General features: G+C 34.5%; 1 protein-coding gene across 1 annotated transcript; it reads right to left on the reverse strand.

Annotated features, from left to right (window-relative positions):
• Positions 1–871: 871 nt before the first annotated feature.
• On the reverse strand, positions 872–21,725 carry LOC132742436 (sodium/glucose cotransporter 4-like). The gene is made up of 15 exons (XM_060730867.1): positions 21,311–21,725; positions 20,799–20,870; positions 15,040–15,144; positions 11,452–11,511; positions 10,808–10,912; positions 9,461–9,566; positions 8,550–8,630; positions 7,694–7,899; positions 7,086–7,221; positions 6,319–6,426; positions 5,212–5,362; positions 4,231–4,399; positions 3,866–4,081; positions 2,255–2,336; positions 872–1,829 (listed from the first exon to the last, which is right to left on the reverse strand). Exons 1-15 carry the CDS (start codon positions 21,428–21,430, stop codon positions 1,594–1,596), a joined length of 1,953 nt encoding a protein of 650 aa, XP_060586850.1. The 5' UTR covers positions 21,431–21,725; the 3' UTR covers positions 872–1,593.
• Between the last annotated feature and the right edge of the window lie 2,118 nt (positions 21,726–23,843).

Genomic DNA, 23,843 nt, shown 5'->3' on the forward strand with positions numbered 1-23,843 from the left:
GGAACAGTTCTCCCTAAAAGGGAAAGCATTTCCCGGGAAAAAAAACAAAAGAAAAATTTAAAAAAATAATTTAAATTAAAAATTTTTTTTGACTTTTTACCCCATGAAGTTACTTGCAGAGTTGAACGTTTTACAAAACAAATAATTGTAACACATCTTTTCAATATTATATATAGTTTATTGTCCTTATATCATCGATAAAAATGTTTATATAATGTTTATATAATTTGAAGAATTTATAGATTCTACAACAACATAATCACTTCTTTCCAAAATGCTTTTCTCACTACATGTCAAAACCTTGGTGCCTTTACTGGTATATTCTTACAGGACTTGAAACTTCTGGTAAATGAACAGTTACATTTTCTTTTAAAGTTACATTTAATAAATTTCATAAAAAACTAAATAGCGACATTTCATTAATAAATTGGGTTTTATATCGACTCCAGGTCTTATTTTGGTGTCCAGACAACCAAAATGAGTTTTATTAGCATAAAAATAGGTAACCTCATTGTGGCGAAATGGGAAGTACAATTTCTGTTTGCATGAGAAACTCCGCCTTCGGATCATCCGTACATCAATATTAAATCAACAAACATGACTATAAGTGGCAGTCCTAATTTAACGGTATATTTCCGCATTGTAACGGATGTTTTCATACAAATTTAATCTTTTTACGAGATGATTACTTTTACTGAACCCCAGGTTTAGTGCACCGTGAAGCTTAAACGGTTAAAGTGTGTTTGCACAAGAAAATATCACATTTGCTGTGTTCCGGATAGCAACTATAAAACTGTGACGTAGCGCATACACGAGCTCATTATAGTCTTCATTTGCATGTTAAAATTCGTATACGAACTTTAGTGTTACCGTGGGGTTTCCCGGTTAAAATCCTAATTTATGAACAATATTTGATGAGATTTACAACAAAACTTTTAAACAGGTTAATGAAACTGTAGAATGTTTGATTTTTAGGCCGACGGCAAAATATTTTTACATATTTATTTAATGTAACTTTAATGTTCTTTAGGTTCTTTACACACAAAGTTATTTTGGTCGAATGCAGTCTATAGTAAACAGTTTATTTCAAGCAAGTATACACATTTACAATTTAAAACTTTACAACACATTGAATGCAAGAAAAAAGAACCAGAACCGAAAACTGATACTTAGTTGGTCGAGTAGTAGATTCTACATTATAATCTTTTTGTACCTAGCTTACTAGTGTATGTGTTTAGTTTAGGGAGATGTTGCATCAGTTTGGATTTCTAAAAGCATATAAGCTTAATACGATACATATACATGTTCATAATATTCAATGAAAATCGACGTTACAAACTGCAGCAGCTATGGTTATATGTTGGAAACAACCGTTTATATAGGGTCATATATAACCAATAAAATCTTTATAACTAGTAATATACAAGTTTGCCAATTTTATAACCATGCTGTCTGAGGAAGAAACGTTTCAATCACTTTACGCATTGGTCCGTTGGAAAGCTTACATGTATATGTGGAAATATGTCTGTAGCTTTAAATCTATTTATAGTTTTCACATGCACTATATACATTTAGTCATCATTTGTAATTTTCCTATCTGAAAAATCCGATGAGGAACGCAACAATAACAAGTCCAATTCCGGCATTTATATTTAAAATATTTGACCAGAATCTGTTCTCTTTTAGAAACACTTTTTTCTGTGCAGCTTCTTCTTCAAGACTATGCTCTTCGGCCTTTTTCGGAATTCCGCACACAAAGTCCGTCCATTTTCGGCAAGTTCCGACACTTTCCGTGTCCTCCTCGTCTGCTGCGGATTGTTCCATTGCCCCTTAAAGTACGGTAAAAGTAAACAAAAAAAAATTAGTCCCCTTCTAAAACAAATCATCGTTTGATTATAAAAATACATGTACCTTTGTTTCGACCTAACAATCGTCTTAAATTCAACATTTAAAGAACAGTATCATTTGCTGACAAAAGGCCAGTATGTCCCCGTGTGTAATATATTTTTCATGTTTTATTTATTTCAAATTTATGAACAAATACGAATGAATAGACAAATACAAAGACATGTACATGTATATGTAAAACAAAACAACCTTATAGTTAATGAAACTAGAAGTCAACATTGAATTTTATTTTCATGTTATATAAGGGGTTGCTTTGTTTGCACATTTCAAGAAATTTTGAAATGTTTGATGTTTAGTCACTAATCTTGGAAGTTTTGTCATGTTCAGCACAGTCAGGATATATTACCATTTATTCTCGGTTTCAACGTTATTTCTTCTACATCAATGTCGTCTGCTCGAGCACGTGTCCACCATGTCATTCCGGTGAGCTATAATTCAAAGGTGAAAAACTTCTTATATTTGATGGAACTACCCTGTAACTTGTCAACACTAATTAAGCTATTTAAAGACATGTCCGGGAATGTTCGATAATGGAATTATCTATGGTAGACACTCATGCAAAATATATGTCAGTCTGAGTTACGCCAAGTGTCATATTTTAATCATTTATTACCCGTGCGTCAAGCCACGGTTTTACTTAATTTTAATAACATACTATCATATTCATTAAGATTTAAAACACTTCTAATTAATTAATTCATATTTGAATGAATATACACATAATTTTCATCATGTCCAGTGTCAAATATAAATATGCTAAAAACACTCATTATCAATAAATAAATAGGTCAAGCTTCAAGTAACATTGTCTTTAAATATCAGGTACACTCCTGATACATTAACTTATCTGCAAAAATCACGCTTGAAATCGTCCATTAAGTTTGACTGAGGTTATTTATTATGGTCATCATAAAAACATATTTTCCAAGTCTTATTTCCATGGTTTCAACAAGTCACATGTTTCATGTGTTATTTATGAAAGAAATATATTCCTATAAAATTGAATTTGAACGTTTGAAAGCTGATCAAAATACAAGAAACTTTAAATAACGTCGGTTAATATATAACAAAAAAAACTTAAAAAAAAATAATAACATTAACTACAAACTATTTACTCACAAACATATACAATATATTTTGATATATACTGAATAAACATTACAAATGAAAAGTAGTTGTTCAAATTACGTTGAGCTATATTAGACAATAAAACATTATAGAAAGGTAAAATTTATGTTTTATTTATTACAAATATATAATTAACACAAACTTACTGGTTAAACAGTAAAAGATGAAAGAAACTTGGAATGATTCAAAGCAGCATGCATTCAGATTCATGCTAATTTTCATGAAGATTTTGAAAATAGTAAAATATTGTTAAGTGGACGAAGAAAGTCGTTTACACATTGCAAACGACACTATTAATCACGTAAATTACCAAAAATGGCCAGAAAATATGCCAAAATAGCCCTTACTGCGAAAGTAAGGTGATAAATACTGCAAATCAAATACACATAACATGCCAGTTAATACTTGGATTTTGAATCTTTTTCATGTTCTTAAAATCGTAGTACTTTTTTTTCAAGTTTGATTTTCTCGATATTTTAGAATCAGCTATAATTGTTAAGAGATTATTTCAGATATTATTTAAAACAAATTGATTAATGGAATATAGTAAACATCACTAATTTTGTGCCATTACTGATCTCGTGGCAATGGCCTATTTCCATGTGGCCGGTATTAAAATTGATGAAAGTTCACCACATAAAACTCGAAGGTATAAAATATATATTAGATATTTAACACATTAAATTATACATCTACCCAGCATAAAAAATGCAATGTCACGTAACACAGATGGCAAAGGGATTTCAATGAGAAATATACATATGCTTAAATTTCCTTAATAAATGTGACGGGAAAAAACATTTCTTGATAATTTTACCGATTTACTAACCTTTTCCTTGGGAAGGGGTTTGGTCAACAGACTTATTATCACAATTGATAATGACGTGATAACCAAGTTCATTTGACAAAAGTATGTATAATGAACATTGTACACAACAGGCGGACGTGTTTCCGCTTCGCCGCAGTCAGGCGCCGGATATACAAAATCTAACACCATTCGTATTATTCCGCATACGTGACCAATCAGAATGCCCCAAAATGCTCCCTGAAATAAAATGTCACAATTTAAATATTTATACGCGCACCATTTGGTTTATTGTGAAGTTACAATGATAAGTTTGTCAAATCAGCATTATCATATTGCAAAGTTTTACAGGTTGATTTAATTTGTTCAAAGGTCAATAATTAACTCACATGTTCGTTCATACGTTTCCAGAGGATTGAAAACAGGAATAGAGCACCAATGGGCGTGCCAAGATACCCCTGTACGGCCTGTATATAGACAAACAACTGACCACTCTGTGACGACTTTACCAGTGGGATCCATAGTATACTTAGTCCGCACATAACAGCTATAAATACCCTGTAATATATAATATAGTTAATGGGGCCTCCGTGGCCGAGTGGTTAAAGTCGTTGAATTGAGATCGCCGGTGGTTCTACCCAGGTGCCCGCTCGTGCCTGAAATAATGCCCGGAGGGGCACCTGGGGTCTTCCTCCACCAATAAAGCTGGAAAAAAATCGACGAAAAATCTCGGCGGGACGCTCTAGGATGACCCGACTTGAGTGTACGGTCGCCCATATGGGCTTTCCGGCGGCGACCTTAAATAAACGCATCAAAAAAAAAAAAAAAAAAAAATATATATATATATATATATATATATATATATATATATATATATATATATATATATATATATATATATATAGTTAATATTCATAAAATAAAGAAATTAAAAAATGTAAGTTATAATACTGAACGGGAAACGTATCTGTTTACATGTTTTTCATAGTCATTATCGTACATATGTTTCATTTTTGGTTCAGTAAGATAAACGACCGTGGACTACATATGACTGTCTGCCCCATTCTCTACATCAGCAGTAGAGGACGAATGGTAATGGACCAAATGGACAAAGAAATCAATAAAGAGCTGTGTCTCGTCCAGGACTCGAACTTACCTTTAGAGGAGTTTATACATATAGCAGTTCTCCAAAAAGGAGACGAGACCAGACTAAATAAGCGCCTTGGCAGTCCTTTAGAAACTAATCATTTACCGTCCAACGATAGTTCTTGGAGTTTGTAGTTTAAAGGCTTTCCAAGAGAGGACGAGCTAAAACTTGTTTATCGTCTGATTATTTAGTTTTGGTTGTCCTTGAAGTTGATTAAACTTACCGGCCGACTATGAGAAGTTCTCTTTCAGTTGCGTGTTTCCGGATTCGCCTCCACAGATCCATGGTGAAGAGAGTACTTGACGAGTTGAGAATGGACGTAAGTGAACTCATAATGGCCGATAACATCACCGCCATTAACAAACCACGTAAACCTGTAATACCGTCAAAATATTACACATGTAAATAGTGAAAAAAAATAATTATGTGTTAACGTGGAACATAGTAGCATTTATGGTGTTTTGAAGCTTACGAACACAGTAACCGAACAAATATGAGCAGACGGTAAATGGACAGATACGCCCTCATTTCCTAATCCGGACTTTTAAATGATGAAGGGACTAAAGTTAATGGCACTATGCTTTTAGCACACTTTAGTATTAAATATATTTAATTATATAACTAGTAACTACCGTTCTTAACACAACTTTTTCTCTTCATCATAAAAATGAAAAAGTTAAAATGAAAAGTATCTTTTATGACGTTATCAATGCGTGAGTACGTCAACGTTTCTTGTTATTTCTATTCAGCAAAACTTAATAATTTTATTATTCAACATAAAAAGTGTCATAAATAAAATTTTGCCGCCACTTAAATTTTCAATAGTATCAAATACAGAAACCCTCTATTAAACTTCTATTTATAAAATAAGATAAACACCTGAACTAATATTGTTTGAACTAATATTGTTACATTCTTTTGTTAAAAAAGCTTTAACAAAATCAGAAATAAAGATGTTTTCTTTTTAGATTGAACTTTTTGCAAACGTGAATAACAGGGTAAGTAATTTTTGTAATAATTCTTTTATGCCAGTGATTAATAACCTATTTTACTCCTGAAAAAATGTTAACAATATGTTTCTGAAAGGGACAACATTATCGTAAAGTACGTAAACAAGGTCATCTTAACCTGCTCTCGCCATAATTGAACCATTTCTTTCATGTCAGAACTGAACATTATGTCACTCATGATCTTTCATCATTCCAAAAACGTCTATTATACATCAAGGGAGATAAGTACAGTAGCATTTAATTTACTGCTTGCTTGAATTGCTTTCTTTTAATATGACAGATGAAGATAACATGTATGTCTAAAAAATAAAATAATTCACCTGTTGGCATGAGGGACAGGACAAGTTTTGGATAGGCAATATTTGAACATCCGACGGGGTTTCCACAAGCTCTCTCACATTCCTTTGGATCAACACATCCTACGTCGTCTGCAAATATAGAAAAAACAATGCACTTAGTATAAAGTACAAAGCATATATGAACCAGGTGACATTGTAGAGTATATCTTAGCGATATTGTTATGTATAAAGATAAATGTGAGGTTTCGTGTCACCTGAAGGTATCATATATAGAATGATTCTAGTTTATTCTGTACCAAATGAGAGATATGATAAAAACATATTTACCTTTTAGCATCAACGAAAAATCATATAAAAGTAGTTCTCATAATAAGATGAAACTCGCTATCAATGCTTTTAAATTATAAATGCTCATTTGGTTTCCTTTAATCATTAACTTTATGGATAAAACTGCGTTATGTGTGATACAGCCCTAGAGCGACCTTGACAGAAAGGGTAACCAAAATTTCGTTGCAAGTCTAAGTTTCGAACGTTCCTTTAATCTAACGAGGGAAATTTAAAGCAGAATTACTGATGTCTTTTAAAAAACATTTGAACATTATTACGACCTGTCTTTTTCAAAGCATAAATTTTAATGAACAAAAAAAGTTTGTTTTTTTATTTACATGTCTGAATCACAAGTTACTAAAGTTAATCTGCATTGCAAATAATGATAAAATAATTTCTTCATAACATAAGAGGCTTCCTTTTCAATATCAAGAGTTTGTACAAACATTTTATAACCTCACCTGGGAACAAGGCTCTACTGATCATTCCAGGCCAAATCATGATAAATAATGGAACTATTTTTAAATAACCAGCCAAAATTGATCCGCCTTTTGCATGTGCAAGGTTTTTGGCCGCCAGTGTTCGTTGAACTATTACCTAAAACAAAAAAAAACAATAAGTTGTTATTTGTGTCTGTCTTACATCGTTCATGATGACAAAATTGCGTTTGTCTATGGTAATTATCTGTTATTTATAACATAGTCTTGATAAAGCTTTCAATACTTTCAGGAAACCATCAGATATATCATGGCCGTCATGTTAAATAAAGCGTTCTTTTTTGTCATTTCTCTTAGAAAACAAAAGATGAAACAAGTTCATGCCTTTAATGATTCTCTAATGTATCTTCTTTTTGCAAATGTGAAATGTCAAAAAAATTTCGGAACGAAAGTTAAGTCAAAAAAATTACATCATTTCTCCAGTGCTTCCGACATGAAGTCCTAAAATGTTGGCCCCATACTATTAAGGATGGTTTTTATATAATATGATGACCTCTAGACATATCATGTCACATGATGTTAAAGGCGCTGTCCACCTACTGAACATGAAAAATAAAACACTGACTGCTTACTTGATCACAGCACCAGTACCAAAGGCATCCGAGTGAAGCCTGTAGAAACAATCCGGGCCAAGGTTGATCTGACGTTACCGGATCACGTAGTAGATGGAACGCATCACTGGGCGGGGCACCGCACGTGCTGTTCTCTTCGCGTATTGAGGGAGTTGCCTCCATGTACAACACTTCGAGTCTGTTGTACCCTCCTACTTCATTCATACCTTAAGATCACAGACAGAAAACTCTAAGAACATACATTAATTGTCATTTAAGAACACTTTATATTTTCTTTGACGTTTGAATCAAAGTTAGACTGATGATGTGTTGCGGCCTATTTATAAGACATTCAGACATGAATACCGACGTGACAATGTGGCACCACTCCTGCTTCCACAAACAGGGGGAGGGGGTATAACCAATAGAAGCAAGAACTAGAATGACGGTGTTTTTTTTGCCTAGTGTCAAAGCTGCATGCCTCCAGATGAGGCAAAATATTTTAAGAAAATCAAACTTGAGTAAAATGTTCTCAGACTTTACGAAAAGTAAAAATGTTTAAAATAATAATAATATGTGATGCGCGATTTATGACAGATTTTGCGGTATTTTTTCATCTACTGCGTTACTAGGGCTATTTTTGCATATTTTGACCTCTTTATAGTTATAACATGGTAGTTATTGCCAGTGCCGTTTGCAATTTGGAAATTATTTTCTTTGTTCCCTTCAAAATATTTTATTTTATTAATACTTTATTAATACATTTTCAAAAATTTTGTGAAAATAAATAGGAATCTGGAGACGTGCTTCTTTAAAATTTGATATTAATGTTTGTTATTGTTGCTTAATACATAATAAAGTATTTATATCTACTTACTTATTCCAACAAGAGAAAAGGCCCCTATGGTCATAATTGCAGTCTGTAGCGTGTCTGTGTATATAACAGCCGCTAACCCACCTACAATAATAACAATAAATGAGCCGCGTCACGACAAAACCAACATAATGGGTTTGCGACCAGCATGGATCCAGACCAGCCTGCGCATCCGCGCAGTCTGATCAGGATCCATGCTGTTCGCTTACCAACTCTATTACAAGTAGAGAAACTGATAGCGAACAGCATGGATCCTGATCAGACTGCGCTAATGCGCAGGCTGGTCTGGATCCATGCTGGTCGCAAACCCATTATGTTGGTTTTGTCGTGGCGCGGCTCATCTTATTTATAAAACATAATTATTTTCATGGATTCTTCTGTTATATGAAGCCACAGGCTAATTAACTAAAACCGTATTGGTGTAATGGGCAGAATGTCATCTCGATCTTTCTAAAATATATTTAGATTTACATGTACTTAAATAACATGTTTGAGCTATTAAGCCCATGATTTGTCTCGCCCTTATCATTTGTTATCTTGCTAAATAAATGAGATTTCTATAAACAAAAATAAAAGCTTTTAAGAGCTCAGTAGAGTCAAACATCAAAATCTTGTGGTATTAGGATTATAATAGAACATCTTCGTCTTCACTAAATGGCATGTTGAAATAGACTAGATGTAAATCAAGGTCAGCAGGAAAAGATCTGCGCATTTTAAATAAAAAGTTCCAATCCTGGACTTGAAACACGTGTTTTTCTCGTGGCAATTCTTCTGTGCTGTTTCTAATGTTTCTATGTTGGAGATGTTGGTAGTTTCTGTCTGAGCAGAGTACTTAGTGAATGTACACTCTTGACAGGACATGACCATCAAAGTGACGTCTCATACAGATTGATACGTAATAGAAATTTACCTACCTAGAACTGTGTACAAGCCCGTGACAACAAGCAAAGCCACTATAGAAACATACATGTCCCATCCAAGAGATAACTGGATGAATAAAGCCCCAGCAAATATGGTCACCTGAAAGAATATTTATATATTTTTGGAAGGCGACTAATCGCCTCCATATATTGCCGTTTCTTCTTGATCTACATGGCAAAAATCGTTATATTTGTTTTAAATGCACATTTCAATTAATTTCACCAATGGGCATGGTAGTATAACCTGACATCTTCCTACTGAGGGAAGGGGCGGGGGAATGTAGACTGGGTCGGAAAGTAAGCCAGTGTAGATTTTTGTTGTTGTTGTTGATGTTGTTGTTCTTGCACATTACTTTTTTACTTTCTCTTTAGGAAATTGTTCTTCGAGTGAAGACTACAAAGTATCAATGAATAATATTGCAAAATTTAAAAAAAAATCTCCCTGGATTTCAGTTGAAGACAGCAGTTTATAACGAAAGCCGGAATATTCTCGCTATTTTCTTTATCTTTTCTGTATGTTGTAATTTTACGCGATTATTGTTCAAAAAGATATTTTAGGGGAAATTATTCGACTTCCTTTGTAGTAGTATATCATGTGTAAATAAACACGTTTTCCCTATGTTTATGAAGAGATGTCATATTATGTACATGTATTTATATTTCTATTATTCCAAAAATAAAACTAGTAAAATATCTTCAATGTATATGGTATTCATCCAGTAATTACTTTTTTCCCGTAGACTATATTGTTGTTGGTAGAGCAGGTATTCAAATTTAGTCTAAAATCGGGTATTTAAATTTAAACTAAAATCGGGTATTTAAATTTAGTCTAAAATCGGGTATTTAAATTTAGACTAAAATCGGGTATTTAAATTTAGACTAAAATCGGGTATTTAAATCTAGTCTAAAATCGGGTATTTAAATTTAGTCTAAAATCGGGTATTTAAATTTAGTCTAAAATCGGGTATTTAAATTTAGTCTAAATCGGGTATTTAAATTTTAGTCTTAAATCGATATTAAATATACAGTCTAACTATTTAACGATATAAATTGTTGATCGTGAAATATTCAAATAGACCCAAGGTTAAGTCACTGTCTGGCTGCTGCCTGACATCTCTTGTTGCACGCCACTATTGTGCTCGAACCCGAGGAATCACTTATAATTATTACAAAAAGCAGCTATCAACTGACTTATAAAATGCCATGGTTCTACCTCAGTGTCCGCCTAAACTCTAAAATGCACTGATAAAATATGGCAAAACATTTACAGCGACATTGAAAGAAAAGTAATAAACCATTTTTTTCTATTGTATAAATGTATATACAAATTACAAAACTTACCGCGAGTTTAGTAATGACATAAAGAATGATTGCCAACACACTTAGATAGATTCTTAACCTTTGTCCACCAAACCTCTTCTGAAGATATTCCGGTAATGTAAAAACCTGTTAAATAATTAGATTTACATCATTATTTAATAAGTTTATTGCTTTAACAACAAAATAGGACATATTCTCATCAATTACCTCCCTTGACGTTCTCTTATATATTTTATAATAGAATGGAAATGGCAAATAACGTTTGGGTAAAAATATATTTGTTGCAATAAAACGAGACTTGTATTAAGATATCGATAATATTCGGAAAAAAAGAATAATACTCCGGTGCATTGCATTTTTATGGCGAAAAAAGCACATAATAATTAAGTCTTAAAATATTACACTAGTTATCTCCCCTGGCATTCAATTTAGGAGGATCTTTTGGACTATTATATCACTTATTGGGTTTCTTTCTTTTATGAATTATCGTAACTTAGCATTCGAACTATGTAAGTGCATGTCTTGTGGTGCTTTTTTATATTCAATTTCAGACAAAATTATTTTATCCCATCTTTCGTCAAAGATACAGGAATGATCCTCGCAAAGGAACACTTATTCAGTAAAAAAAAATCAGGAACGTAATATGTTAAATTGATAATACTTACACCAGCTGATATGTACACTGGTAGGAAAAGCCAAGCAAGTAACAAAACCAACGGCATCGACTGTAAACATACAATACTAAATGATAGTCTATTTAATACAACAAAATTCATTCTCTTGTTGCCTATGATAAATAGTTTGATACAAGATCTTTTTTTTTCTTCGATAGGAGGGGCACACATGTGTCGTAAAGATGAAAAAGATGGTTCCGCTATTTGGTCAATGAGTACTTTTTCAGAAATTGTAACGGGTCACTCTTATCCCTCTTTCATTAACGTTCCTACTGCCATGACAAAACCAACATAATTGGTTTCCGTCCGCGCAGTCTGATCAGGATCCATGCTGGTCGCAAACCCACAATGTTGGTTTTGTCGTGACGCGGCTCAAACTTTATAATCTAGCCATGGATTTATATGACGGAGGTACTAGTGCTCAGGCTAGGGAGAAGGAAGTCGGTGCTATTAAACCGGTATCTTCTTCAATGGTAAAACATGCACTTCTTCCCATACACGGATTGCACTGGTATAGAAACAAAACACGGATAGGAGCCTAGGATTTTCCTTCACCAGTAAACTTTGAGAGAAGTTTTATTACATGAAAAAACAATACACATGTATTGGAGAGCTTATCATCCTGAAATATATATTCTTTTTCTTTAAAAGGGCAAGCATATGTTAAATAATAATTCCATAAAATATTTAAAGCATTTTAGATAATCATCAACCGGAACAAGTATAGCGCTCAGAATGAAACAATTTGTCATTTAAGGAGAATAACGTAAATAACGTAAATGACTTCCATATAAAATACTAACTTATTTTTTTTATTTTTTTTTTTGCTTTTTGTTGTTGTTGTTGTTGTTGTTGTGTGGGTTTTTTGTGGGTTTTTAAGGGGGGGGGGGGCTGTGATAGAATACCAAAAAGGAATAAGTTTTAAAGAAGTTAAAATAATAGCATTTTGCGATTTAGCTTTTACATAATTGCATTGTATATTAGAGTAGAGCGAATATCGCAAACAACAGATAAAAGAAACAACGATAACAAGAAAAACATTTATTCATCAGAATGTTCAACATTTTCAGATTTTTTTTATAACAACAAATTGTTTATAAGCATATATTATATACATGACTGATAAATAAAACATGTGAAATCTCTATACACAAAATAGTACAACCAATATTTGCCGCTACAATGATAGTGCGGCATTGAATCACGAAGAAGACTAATAATATCACAACTTGCCTATATATACGTAATCTATGACGTTTTAAAGTAATAACGTAACGTATTATGATATGACGGCTGTTATTTCTAATAATACGTTTGTCCTTTTTATTTCACCGTTTTCCCGGTCCGTGAATCCCGTAGATTTCTTCAGCATTATGTAATGATGTGGTGTGGTTTGCTATGTTAGAATACAGATTTACTCTGGTACCATATCCACTGTCTGAAATGCGTTTTGACAAGGGAGAAACGTTCGTTTTTCGGTGTACAATTTCCTGATTTAGATCTTTATATTGCCCCGAATCACCTCCGTTCGTTGGCGCTAATTCCATCATATACAACTTAATATTTTCAGGAGGATAAGGTTTGGTTTTGTAGGCGTTAACAATTTTTCTTAATAAGTTCAGAGTTTGTTTTTGATCAAGATTCGATCCGTTCGAAATGTTAGTTTTCTTAGATACTGTCGCGCAACAAAGAACTTCTTGTAACTTTGGTTCATTCACACCCGATTGTTTTTCGTCTATTTTTAGAACATTCTTTAACGGCTTGTGATTGTCGGATTTAGAAAACTCTTTAATGTCGGTCAATTCTGTCAGAGAATTACCACTTTGACGACGACGGCGGCGGCGGCGGCCGGGTCCGTCGGCTCCGTATACTACCCGTTGGAGTATTGTTCCTTGAGCGAGACTATGACCAGTGCGTACACGTGAACCATATCCCGTGTCAATAGCTACACTATTAAAGTTTTCAGAATTATCGTCGGGGAGTCCATTTGAAGTATCATAAGTTACAGCATAAATTCCATGCATAAAATAGTAAATCAGTAACAGTATTTCCATCACAAACTTAAAAAATTACACAAGATGAATTTTTTTTAAAAGAAAATAAAAAACTTATATCTGCACTGATCTAGTTTAAACATCAATTATGAGTGAAGCTAACTTATTTCTCCACTATATACGGTTGCTGCTGTACGGGGAGTGGCTGAGATCCATTAAAGAAAGTTGGAATTAGCATATAGAAACTATTTGCAAGGTTTCGTCATGAGTGTCACGTGCTAATGTGTCACATCAATTCTCCCATGATAATAGAATATACTCTAGTATATAATATTATATATATAGATGTGGTTATTTCTTCACCACATTTTCAGACAGATCTGTGTTTGTGTGCAGTTCAGTTTTAAATGAAATATTAATGATCATAATTATACTTAGAACAAAATATGTAGATTAAATTCAGTGACGTAACTTTCGTGGTTTTTCTCGGGATATGTGTACATGTCACGATATGGGAATTATTGTCATTCACATTTGAGCCACGTCACGACAAAACCAACATAGTGCGTTTGCGACCAGCATGGATCCAGACCAGCCTGCGCATCCGCGCAGTCTGATCAGGATCCATGCTGTTCGCTTACAAACCCTATAACAAGTAGAGAAACTGAAAGCGAACATCATGGATCCTGATCAGACTGCGCGGATGCGCAGGCTGGTCTGGATCCATGCTGGTCGCAAACCCACTATGTTGGTTTTGTCGTGACGCGGCTCATTTATTTAAATTCTTAAATATGGTAAACTTTTGATATTAAACAATTGTATCTTAAATGTATAAAATTGATGACAATGTTCATTTCCTCTTGCAACATTCTCTATCTACCATTTGAACTATACAAAGTGCCTAGACAATAAGCATACTGCTTCAACAACTATTGAATAATAACTGCATCTTGAACAAATATATATGTAGATGTTCTTAAAGTTCAGTAGGTCTAAGAAAATATGTGACATTTATGCTTGCGTCGTTTAGTACATTCTAAAATTAGATTTTATCGCAGAAAAAAAATAATTCTTGAAGTTTAAAAATCCATAAGTTTGTGTATTTTATTTCTGTTTATTAATAAAGTAAAATGTTAAAGCCCATTGTGCCTCAGATATGCTTTTATTCTTATTTCATAAAAGCTTTTTAATTTTCTTGTGAATTATAGTATCAACGTTGAAAAAAATACTCAATTGCAAATTATCGGAACCATCTTATAATATTCATTTTTTGCTTTTTGGCAATAAATACGATTGTAATAAATTAGTACATTGTGTGGAAGACAAAATACTAAACATGTACTGTTTACTTTTGCTACTTATATAACAAATTATTTCACATTAATTTTATTGCTACTTTTTTCGGGCAACAAGCATTTAACTTTTCTCTGTTTAAAACCATAACTTAAGCATTATAAAATTCATGTTTGCCATTTCTAAAGAAATAAAAAATTTTTTTAGGCATAATATGACTTTAAGGTCAATGATTAAGATCAAAATAAGACAACGTACATGTAATAATTTTATAATGAAAGTGTTTACTGACCATCCATTCATACAGCACGATTGCTATACCGCTCGCAGCGCCCGTTCCAGCCAATCCAACGAAATGTTCACTTCCAATATTACTTGAAAACAGAGATGCGCCAACCTGAAAATATACGTTCACAAACAAACGTTCACAAACAGAGGTTTAAAGTTCGTGGAACATATTTCTTAAGCTATATTATAAATAACACTAACTAAAAAGCTATCATTCTCACGTACACTCCTTGTAACAAAGTACTGGTGTCATATAAGCTTATGTTTGTTATACCAGCTAACGTTCGTCATATAAGCTAATGTTGTCATGTTTTGTTTGTTTGTTTAATTGGGTTTTACGTCACACTGACACAGTATAGGCCATATGGCGAACTTTCAGCTTTACTGGTGGAGGAATACCTCAGGTGCTCTCCGTGCATTATTTTAGTCACGAACGAGCACATGAGTTCGTCATATAAGCTAATATTCGTCATATAAGTTGTTGTTCGTCATATAAGGTTACGTTCGGCATATAAACTAATGTTCGTCATATAAGGTAATGTTTGTCATATAAGTTGATGTTCGTCATTTAAGCTAATCTTCGGCATATAAGCTAATGTTTGTCATATAAATTGATGTTCGGCATATAAGCTAATGTTCGCCATATAAGTTGATGCTCGTCATTTAAGCTACTGTGCGGCATATAAGCTTATGTTTTACATATAAACTGATGTTCGTCATATCATAAGCAAATGTTAGCCATATAAGCTATTGTTCATTTTACAAGTTAATTTTCGTATTAATATAAGCTATTGTTCGTCATATAACCTAATGTACGTCATGTAACTTAATGTTCGTCATATTACAAGCTAATGTTCTATAAGCTAATGTTCGCGATTTAAGTAGCTGGGACTCAAACCTACAATCACAAGGTTGTGAGGTTGTGTCGCGTACGTGATATATGTTGCCGCATGATTACAACTACTAACATATGGTTCTTTTTTATACTAATTTTCTAACAATGTATTTTAACTATTTAGTCTCTATAACGTTCGTAAACATGATGATGGCCATGCGGAAAATTACCATAGTTCTTGTAATGTATTAGTGAATCTACATTTGTATAACAAAAAATTAACGTTTTTATATAGAAAATGGTAACGAGTTGTTTTGATAGTGTTTACTAGAGCATGACAAGTAAAATAGATATACAATTTTAAATTAGACTATATTTCATTTGATGTTGAATAATGTAAGTTTTGTACTTTTAACTCCCATTTTAAAGGAGCTCCACTGAGGTCAGAAAGCCTAAAATATAAAATTTGAACTTTTTTCTTAGATAAAGTAACCCCGAAAAATGAAAAAATCTGTAAAGGATAATAAAAGATATACTCTGAATTAAATTGAATATCGACATTTATAGTGCAATTCTTAGCGCGATTGACTGAAGCTTTTCTTTTTCTTTTTATTACTTTGTCATTTTGCACAATATAATGGTTATTCTAGAAAAACGGAATGTGGGAATGATTAGAAAATTGGCGCACAAGCTATTGGTTTAGAGCCACATTAAATGGTACACAAATCTCGGAGAAATATTTCCAGTCCCGTCATGTCCAAAAACCTAAGTGAAGTGTCTTTAAGCATAACAAGCTATTTTTACACACAATTCTTGTAGAATTTGTACGCAGTATACTTTTTCTTGTCTTACATTTTCATGTCACAATTTGATAAACAAAATCATATCAAGGGACAGGTTATAAAGAATATTCTCATGATAAACAAGCATTTGTACGGCTGTAAAACAATCAACACGGCTTCTTGTGGGTGCAAAAGAATTTTTGTGAATGCAAAAGAATTTTTAATGGCGCAAAGAGATTATTGTTGTTTATATCAGGAGGTGTGTCAAATATTTGTAGGTGCATATTTTCCATCAAAATTGTTTTTCAAGTTTTTCGTCCGGCGCAGTTTAGTTTTGGAATAAATTGTCAACAACGAACTTCCATGTGAACTCTCAATATAAATAATTATAGGATACAATCTTATTTATGTAACCTCGTTTTCAGAGTCTAAAGCATCCATATCAAATCACTGTATTGTACTCAATCAAGCTTTGTTTACTGTTCAGTGTAAAAAATATATTGTACTCGAATTAAAAATAGTGGTGTGAAATAAAAAAGTCATTTTTAATTGTTGACTACAATACTGATTTTATTGGACTCGTAGACAGTTGACAGCTGTGACTGGTCTATGTGATATATGGCGGAATGAAAATTCGATTTCCCTGAGTAACCTTGACCTACATATGTTCGAACTCGATGTCTATATATCTGCAGCCTTTTAGTTCTATATATAACCGCAAGTCTATCAATTGAACACGTATCGATTTCTTTCTGCAGTCCGTCTGTGGGACACGTCGCGAAGTATTTCTCTTTGATGTCATTCATTCCGTAATGCTTTTATGTGGCTATTTTCTTTTGTGTGGCTAAAAGGAACAATAGAGAGAACAATAGAGTAGCCACATAATTACTGTCCTGTGAGAACGTCCGTCTATATGTCCGCAGTCTGTCAGCGGGACACATGCCAAGGTATGTGTATCCGCAGTCCGTAAGTGAATCTATATACCCGAAGTCAGTCAAAGGGCCACGTGCAGAGATCTATATGTTTTCAATTTGCCAAAGGAATTTGTGCCAAAAGTCTTTATATCTGCAGTTCGTCAGTGGTAAACTTTACTAGAGTTCATAATTATGTCCGCGGTCATCAGTTGTACACGTGCCGAGGTATATATATATATATATCAATTATCTGTCACTGGAACACGTGCCTGTATCTCGGTCAAAAGGCCGATATCTATGTCAGCAGTCCGTCTGTATAAAACGCGTCGATGTAGATATGCTAGTAGTGCATGTAGTCTGTAAGTAAGATACATACCTAGGTCTTTATGTCCGTAGTCCGTCCGAGGGATACGTGCGGAGTTCTATATATCCGTAGTTAGCCAATGGGACACGCTTCGATGTCCATATCTACGAACTACAATGGGTCGCGTGCCATTTCTTTATGTTCACAGTCCGCCAGTGTGACAAGACTTTATAAGAGCCAATGTCTATATGACCTCAGTCCGACAGTCGGACAAAAGTCATCCCTCCAGAGGCGTGCACGTCGCTGAGAAAGCACACGGCAGGTCAAGGTCAAGTCATCTCAAGTACCAGAGATAATTGGTTGACCTGTCGTGACTCTGGAGGGTGGTGTAAACGGGTCGTTTTTGTTATCTACGGAAGCTTGTATGTACCCCCGCTATGAAGACATGAAGTCGTCTCCCTCGACTTATAGAACACAACACGTTGTCAAAATTACGACGACAAGTTTATATATACCATGTCATTTTGACAACATATATGTCATTATATCGAGATACGGTATCCCGACTTTCATGCGTTAATATATTTGTCGACTAGAAATAACATGGATGTCGACATATATGTTACTTGTAGTCGACACATATATTTATGTAAGAAAGTCGGGATGCCGTATCTCGACATCATTACATATATTTTGTCAAAATGACATGGTATATATAAACTTGTCGTCGTAATTTTGACGACTTGTTGTGTTCTACAAGTCGAGGGAGACGACTTCATGTCTTCATAGCGGGGGTACATACAAGCTTCCGTAGTTATCCTTTGTCGGAAAGCTGATGCCTTGGCATTATTTTATTGTCGTCTCCTTTACCATCATCGAACGAAGAACAGGATCTAGAAAGATTCGGCATGAAAAAGACGCCCCCCCCCCCCCCCCCGATGCGACTACAATAGTGGACTGGTAAGGATGCTATAATCTCGGTTATTCCGGCGCCGAGAATAAACACACACACGCGCGCGCGCGCGCACACACACGCATGCACGCACGCACGGACAAAAGCTATGGGCTCTATATTAACAGTCTTTCAATGGGAAATGTGCTGATGACGGTATGACCGCAGTGTCGCGGTGTTTATGTCCGCAGTATCGATGTCTTTATCACAGTGACGTAGTTAGTACACGGTCGGCAGTCCGGTCTGTAGGGCACGTGCCAACGTTTTCATGGCCGCATTCCGTCCGTAGAACAGATGCTGTATTCTTTATGCCTGCTGCCGTCACTTGGTCATGTGTCAAGGTATTCGCAGTACCTGGGGTCTACATGTATGCAATGCAGAGGTCCACAGTTTGTCAGTGACAAGTGCGAAGGCCAACCATACCCATTATTTATTCTAAGTTCTCAGTAATATATAGGAAAAGTTAATTTCAGTTTATACCGCACGTTAGTCACACTAACAAAAACCTTGTAGATATGCAATCAGCGGTGGTGATCAATTTCACGCGACATTTCCTGCGAAGTCTGCACTTTTCCTCCGACAAGATGTTTGTGTAAGATAAAAGTGCAGCAGTTTTTCATATTGAAATCATTTCAATGTTCTGTCAATTTAAAGATATTAAATCGGTACATGTAAATCAGTGAACGACTGACAGATTTACATGTAGTTATATGTAAAAATGCACATATTCATTATAATGTAATCTGATTGGTTATGTATCTCGTTCCCACGACTTAGTAACTCGTGGCCGCGACATAGTATCTCATGCCCACGACTTAACTATCTCGTGCGCACGACTTAGTAACTTGTGGCCACGACATAGTATCTCGTTCCCATGACAAAGTATCTCGCTCCCACGACTTAACGTCCTCGTGCCAACGACTTAGTAACTCGTGGCCACGGCATATTATCTCGTGGTCACGACATAGTATCTCGTGGTCACGACATAGTATCTCGTGACCACGACATAGTATCTCATGCCCATGACTTAACTATCTCGTGCCCACGACTTAATTATCTTGTGGCCACGACCTAGCAACTCGTGGCCACGACAAAGTATCTCGTTCCCACGACTTAACTATCTCGTGGCCACGACTTAACTATCTCGTGGTCACGACTTTGTAACTCGTGGCCACGACATAGTATCTCGTGCGTACGATATAAATAAAAACACACACACATGTCACTTTCGTGCCACCGTAATTGATATCTAAGCAAATTATAATATATAGTTACATTCTTAGATCAAAGCACAGAAGGCGCTGAATTTGTTTGGGTCTCAGAATGTCAGAAAGGTGAAGGTTGTGAGATTATAAACCAACTTGTTTTTGTATAGTGCCACCAATGCTTTCAAGCGTTTTAATTGTAGTAAATCGGCTATAAGACTAATTGCAACACTGATATTCAATTCAATGTTTATTTGACTTAAACAATGTGGAAAAACAAAATGAAATGCCTTAACAGGGATTTGAACTCCAGACCTCTCGCTTCCTAAGCGAGCGCGCTAACCCCTCGGCCACGGTGAAGTTATATGTTCACGGTTTGAAGAAAACCATATTATTCTAAATTAGGGTTTGTAATCCTGATTATTTCGACGCTAACTGTTGTTTAACACAGATGAAAATAATCAGGGAGCTTACTATAAGCATGTATATCTATAAAGAATAAAACAATATTAGAAATCTTCGACCATTCGGGAACTATTTTGCTTAAAAATTAATGCACCTGTCATTTGACCATCTTTACGCAGTGATCTCCCCTGAATTTTTCGGCGTTAGTGTACATATAAAGGGAAGTAACCGCTTCAAAAAAGCGGGCTACTTTCGGCATTTGCAATTAACAGCATCAGACTCTGAAATTTCGCTACCATTATTTGTTTGGTCTGACGACCCAAACAAATTAAAACAAAGTAATTATTGCGGATAAGAGATACATACGGGCCACCATGCCATGCTTCTTCCCGCCAAAAAGTAACTTCGTACACTGCCTCTGTTTGGCCGACATAACGACTGCAATGAAACAATAGGAACGTTCAGGGCCAGATAAAAATTTGATAAAACAATGTAACATGAACATACAATACAAGAAAATGGATGGTTACCATGGCGATGAAGTATTAACCAGATATGGCGTTATCACGTGAACTTTGAACAAATGGGTTATTTCGAGTTTAAAGATAAAATTAATTAAGAAGTAATTGGAACGTATAAATGTATACATTACAGACAATAAAAGTAACTGTATAAACCACTGCTTCGAGTGTTTATTGTATCATTTGCATTAATATGCAAACACATTTTATAAGATAAAGTACCTTCGATGTTTATATTGTATATGATGATATGTCTTAATTGTAACTGTTTTAAAGTTTTGCATGCACTTAAGCGATAAAAGGCATATATAAAACAAAATACGAATTTAAGACAAACGTATAGCGAATATTACTTACCCAGAACCCTACAGCCAGTACGAGAATGAAATAGACCACGACCACAGTAATGTCTCCCCAATGGTTCAACCCTGCCTCTTCTTGTTTATCCCCGTCCCTCGGAACCGATGTCGTAGCCATCACGTGACCAACCAACGGAACTTTTTTTAACTCGCTACAAATGTTTATATCATTTAATTTATTGCTGATCACTTGATCTTTAAACCCCGCAGACAATAAAAAAGTATATATTTACTTCCTGAATAATGTATCACACTAAAAAACAACACGTATTTTTGCTTCATAAATGCTACAACTGTTAACACAGTGTGTGTTTATTTTGTCTCTTTATAGGACATCAACTCGAGTAATGCAAATTTCGTCTTCTTATCTCCTCCGTCAATTTGATACACCCCGCCTTGTTAAAACATCCCGCCTCGCTAACTGCGTCCCGATAAAGCACAGACACATGTTTGGTTTTACGGCTAGTGCCCGGATATCTAACCCTTTAACTGCTAAATATTTGAAAGTAATTTGGCCTTCTTTGAATTTTAATTGGATTTCAATAGCAAAAATAAACGCAAAAAAGAGCTACCAATAGTATGGATAGTATAGAGCCTGGTCAGTTTGTATAGACTGGCCTCGCTCTGTAGTACGCTGTCAGCGGTTAAGGATGAGAATTTAAATGTTTGAGAGGAAAAATATTAAAACACCCTTGTTTTCGCACTTCTTCACATACATTGTAATATATATCTATATATAAGCGATAAAATTGAATACATAAATAATTAATTACAACATATTGAACAATAAGAAAAAGGTATCTATTCTACCAGATGTTTATTTAAAAAAACTATTATTGTGTACAGTACACGATAACGTGAATAAATAGTTTTCAATAAATGTTATCTTTCTAAAGTGGACAAAAACCGTGAGCTTTATGGAATTATTTTGCCGTTCCTCACGTAAACAACATTTGAGCCGCGTCATGACAAAACAAACATAGTGGATTTGCGACCAGCATGGATCCAGACCAGCCTAAGCCTCCAAGCAGTCTGATCAGGATCCATGCTGTTCGCTATGAGTTTCTCTACTTGTAATAGGGTTTGTAAGCGAACAGCATGGATACTGATCAGACTGTGCGGATGCGTCATGACGCAAACCCATTATGTTGGTTTTGTCATGGCACGGCTCATTTCCTCAATTTATCTGATTGAACGAGCTGAAACGTTGAAATATTTTAATTGAGTAGCATACTTTCATTAAATAATCTAGATATTTTCTAGAAACTTTGATTAAACAAGTTTTTCTAGTTATTATGTCTATACTAACATCTTAAGTTATTTTGACTTCATGATATCCATTTCCGACTGTTTTACCCACGATTCAAGTTTCATGAGATCATTTTGAAGAATTTGACAATCAACTTTGGAAGTGACAGTAAAATACACTGTGCACTAAATGCTCGTGATCTAGAAGACATCAGTGATCGCGTGTCCCCTGATGATAGCCAGTTGCATGTTGCAGCTATTGTGTAGCAGGATTTACAGGCCAAAACGCATTTATTTTTATTTTATTTAAGGGTCTTGATCATTAAATAGAAAACCCCGTTCAATATGTGCAAGTGCTTGAGGTTAAATTGCATTAGTGGTATATGAGAAGTAGTCTGTAAATAAAATAAAAATCATAAAAGGTTCATAACTCTAACACAAATCATTGAACCGGAAAATACCGACAATATGCACAACTAGACTTGGTTCTTATCATTCCTGTAAAGTTTGAATGAAATTACACCAGCAGTTTTTGAGGTATTGATCAGTAACCAGGAATCCCCGTGCAATATGCGCAAATACTTGAGATACCGATCAGTCCTGTAAAGTTTCATTTAAATTGCCTTAGTAATACATGAAAAGTAGTCCGATTTTTTTAAAAATCAAAATCATAAAAAGGTCCATAACTCTGACACAAATCATTGAACCGGAAAATGCTAACGTTATATGCACAACTAGTCTTGGTACTGATTATTCCTGTGATGTTTGGATAAATTGCACTAGAAGTTTCTGAGAAGTAGTCCGGACACGTTTGGTGACAAACGGACGGACAGACAGACAGACGGAGAAGTGACCCCTGTATGTCACCGCTAATCTGTAGCAGGATGACACAAAAATCAACAACAGAAAAAGATCAATTAAAACGAATCTTTAATGGTTTAAATAACAAAATATCATAAATGTATGGTATATACAGAAAGATGCCATTTCTTTACTAAAAAAGAAAAAAACCAGGATAAAACCACTTATGTAAACATGATCATAAAAACTGGTGCCTTATATAGCAAAAAAAAATTATGCTATCAAATTACATACTTTAAAAGAATATTAAGTATGCTAAATATATTGACCCAAAGATGAAGCTTATCATACAATTTTTACCCATATAACTGAACAGTGGTTGAACCATCTGTAGTTTTCATATTTTTGTCTTTGTGCATAGTTACAATATAGTGAAAGAGTATTTAAGCAGTGGTCAAAAAATTGTTTTGTAGGGAGTGCCC

The sequence above is a fragment of the Ruditapes philippinarum genome, unplaced genomic scaffold, assembly GCF_026571515.1.
Source record: "Ruditapes philippinarum isolate M1 unplaced genomic scaffold, ASM2657151v2 ctg265_1_1_1_1, whole genome shotgun sequence".
Lineage (NCBI taxonomy): Eukaryota > Metazoa > Mollusca > Bivalvia > Venerida > Veneridae > Ruditapes > Ruditapes philippinarum.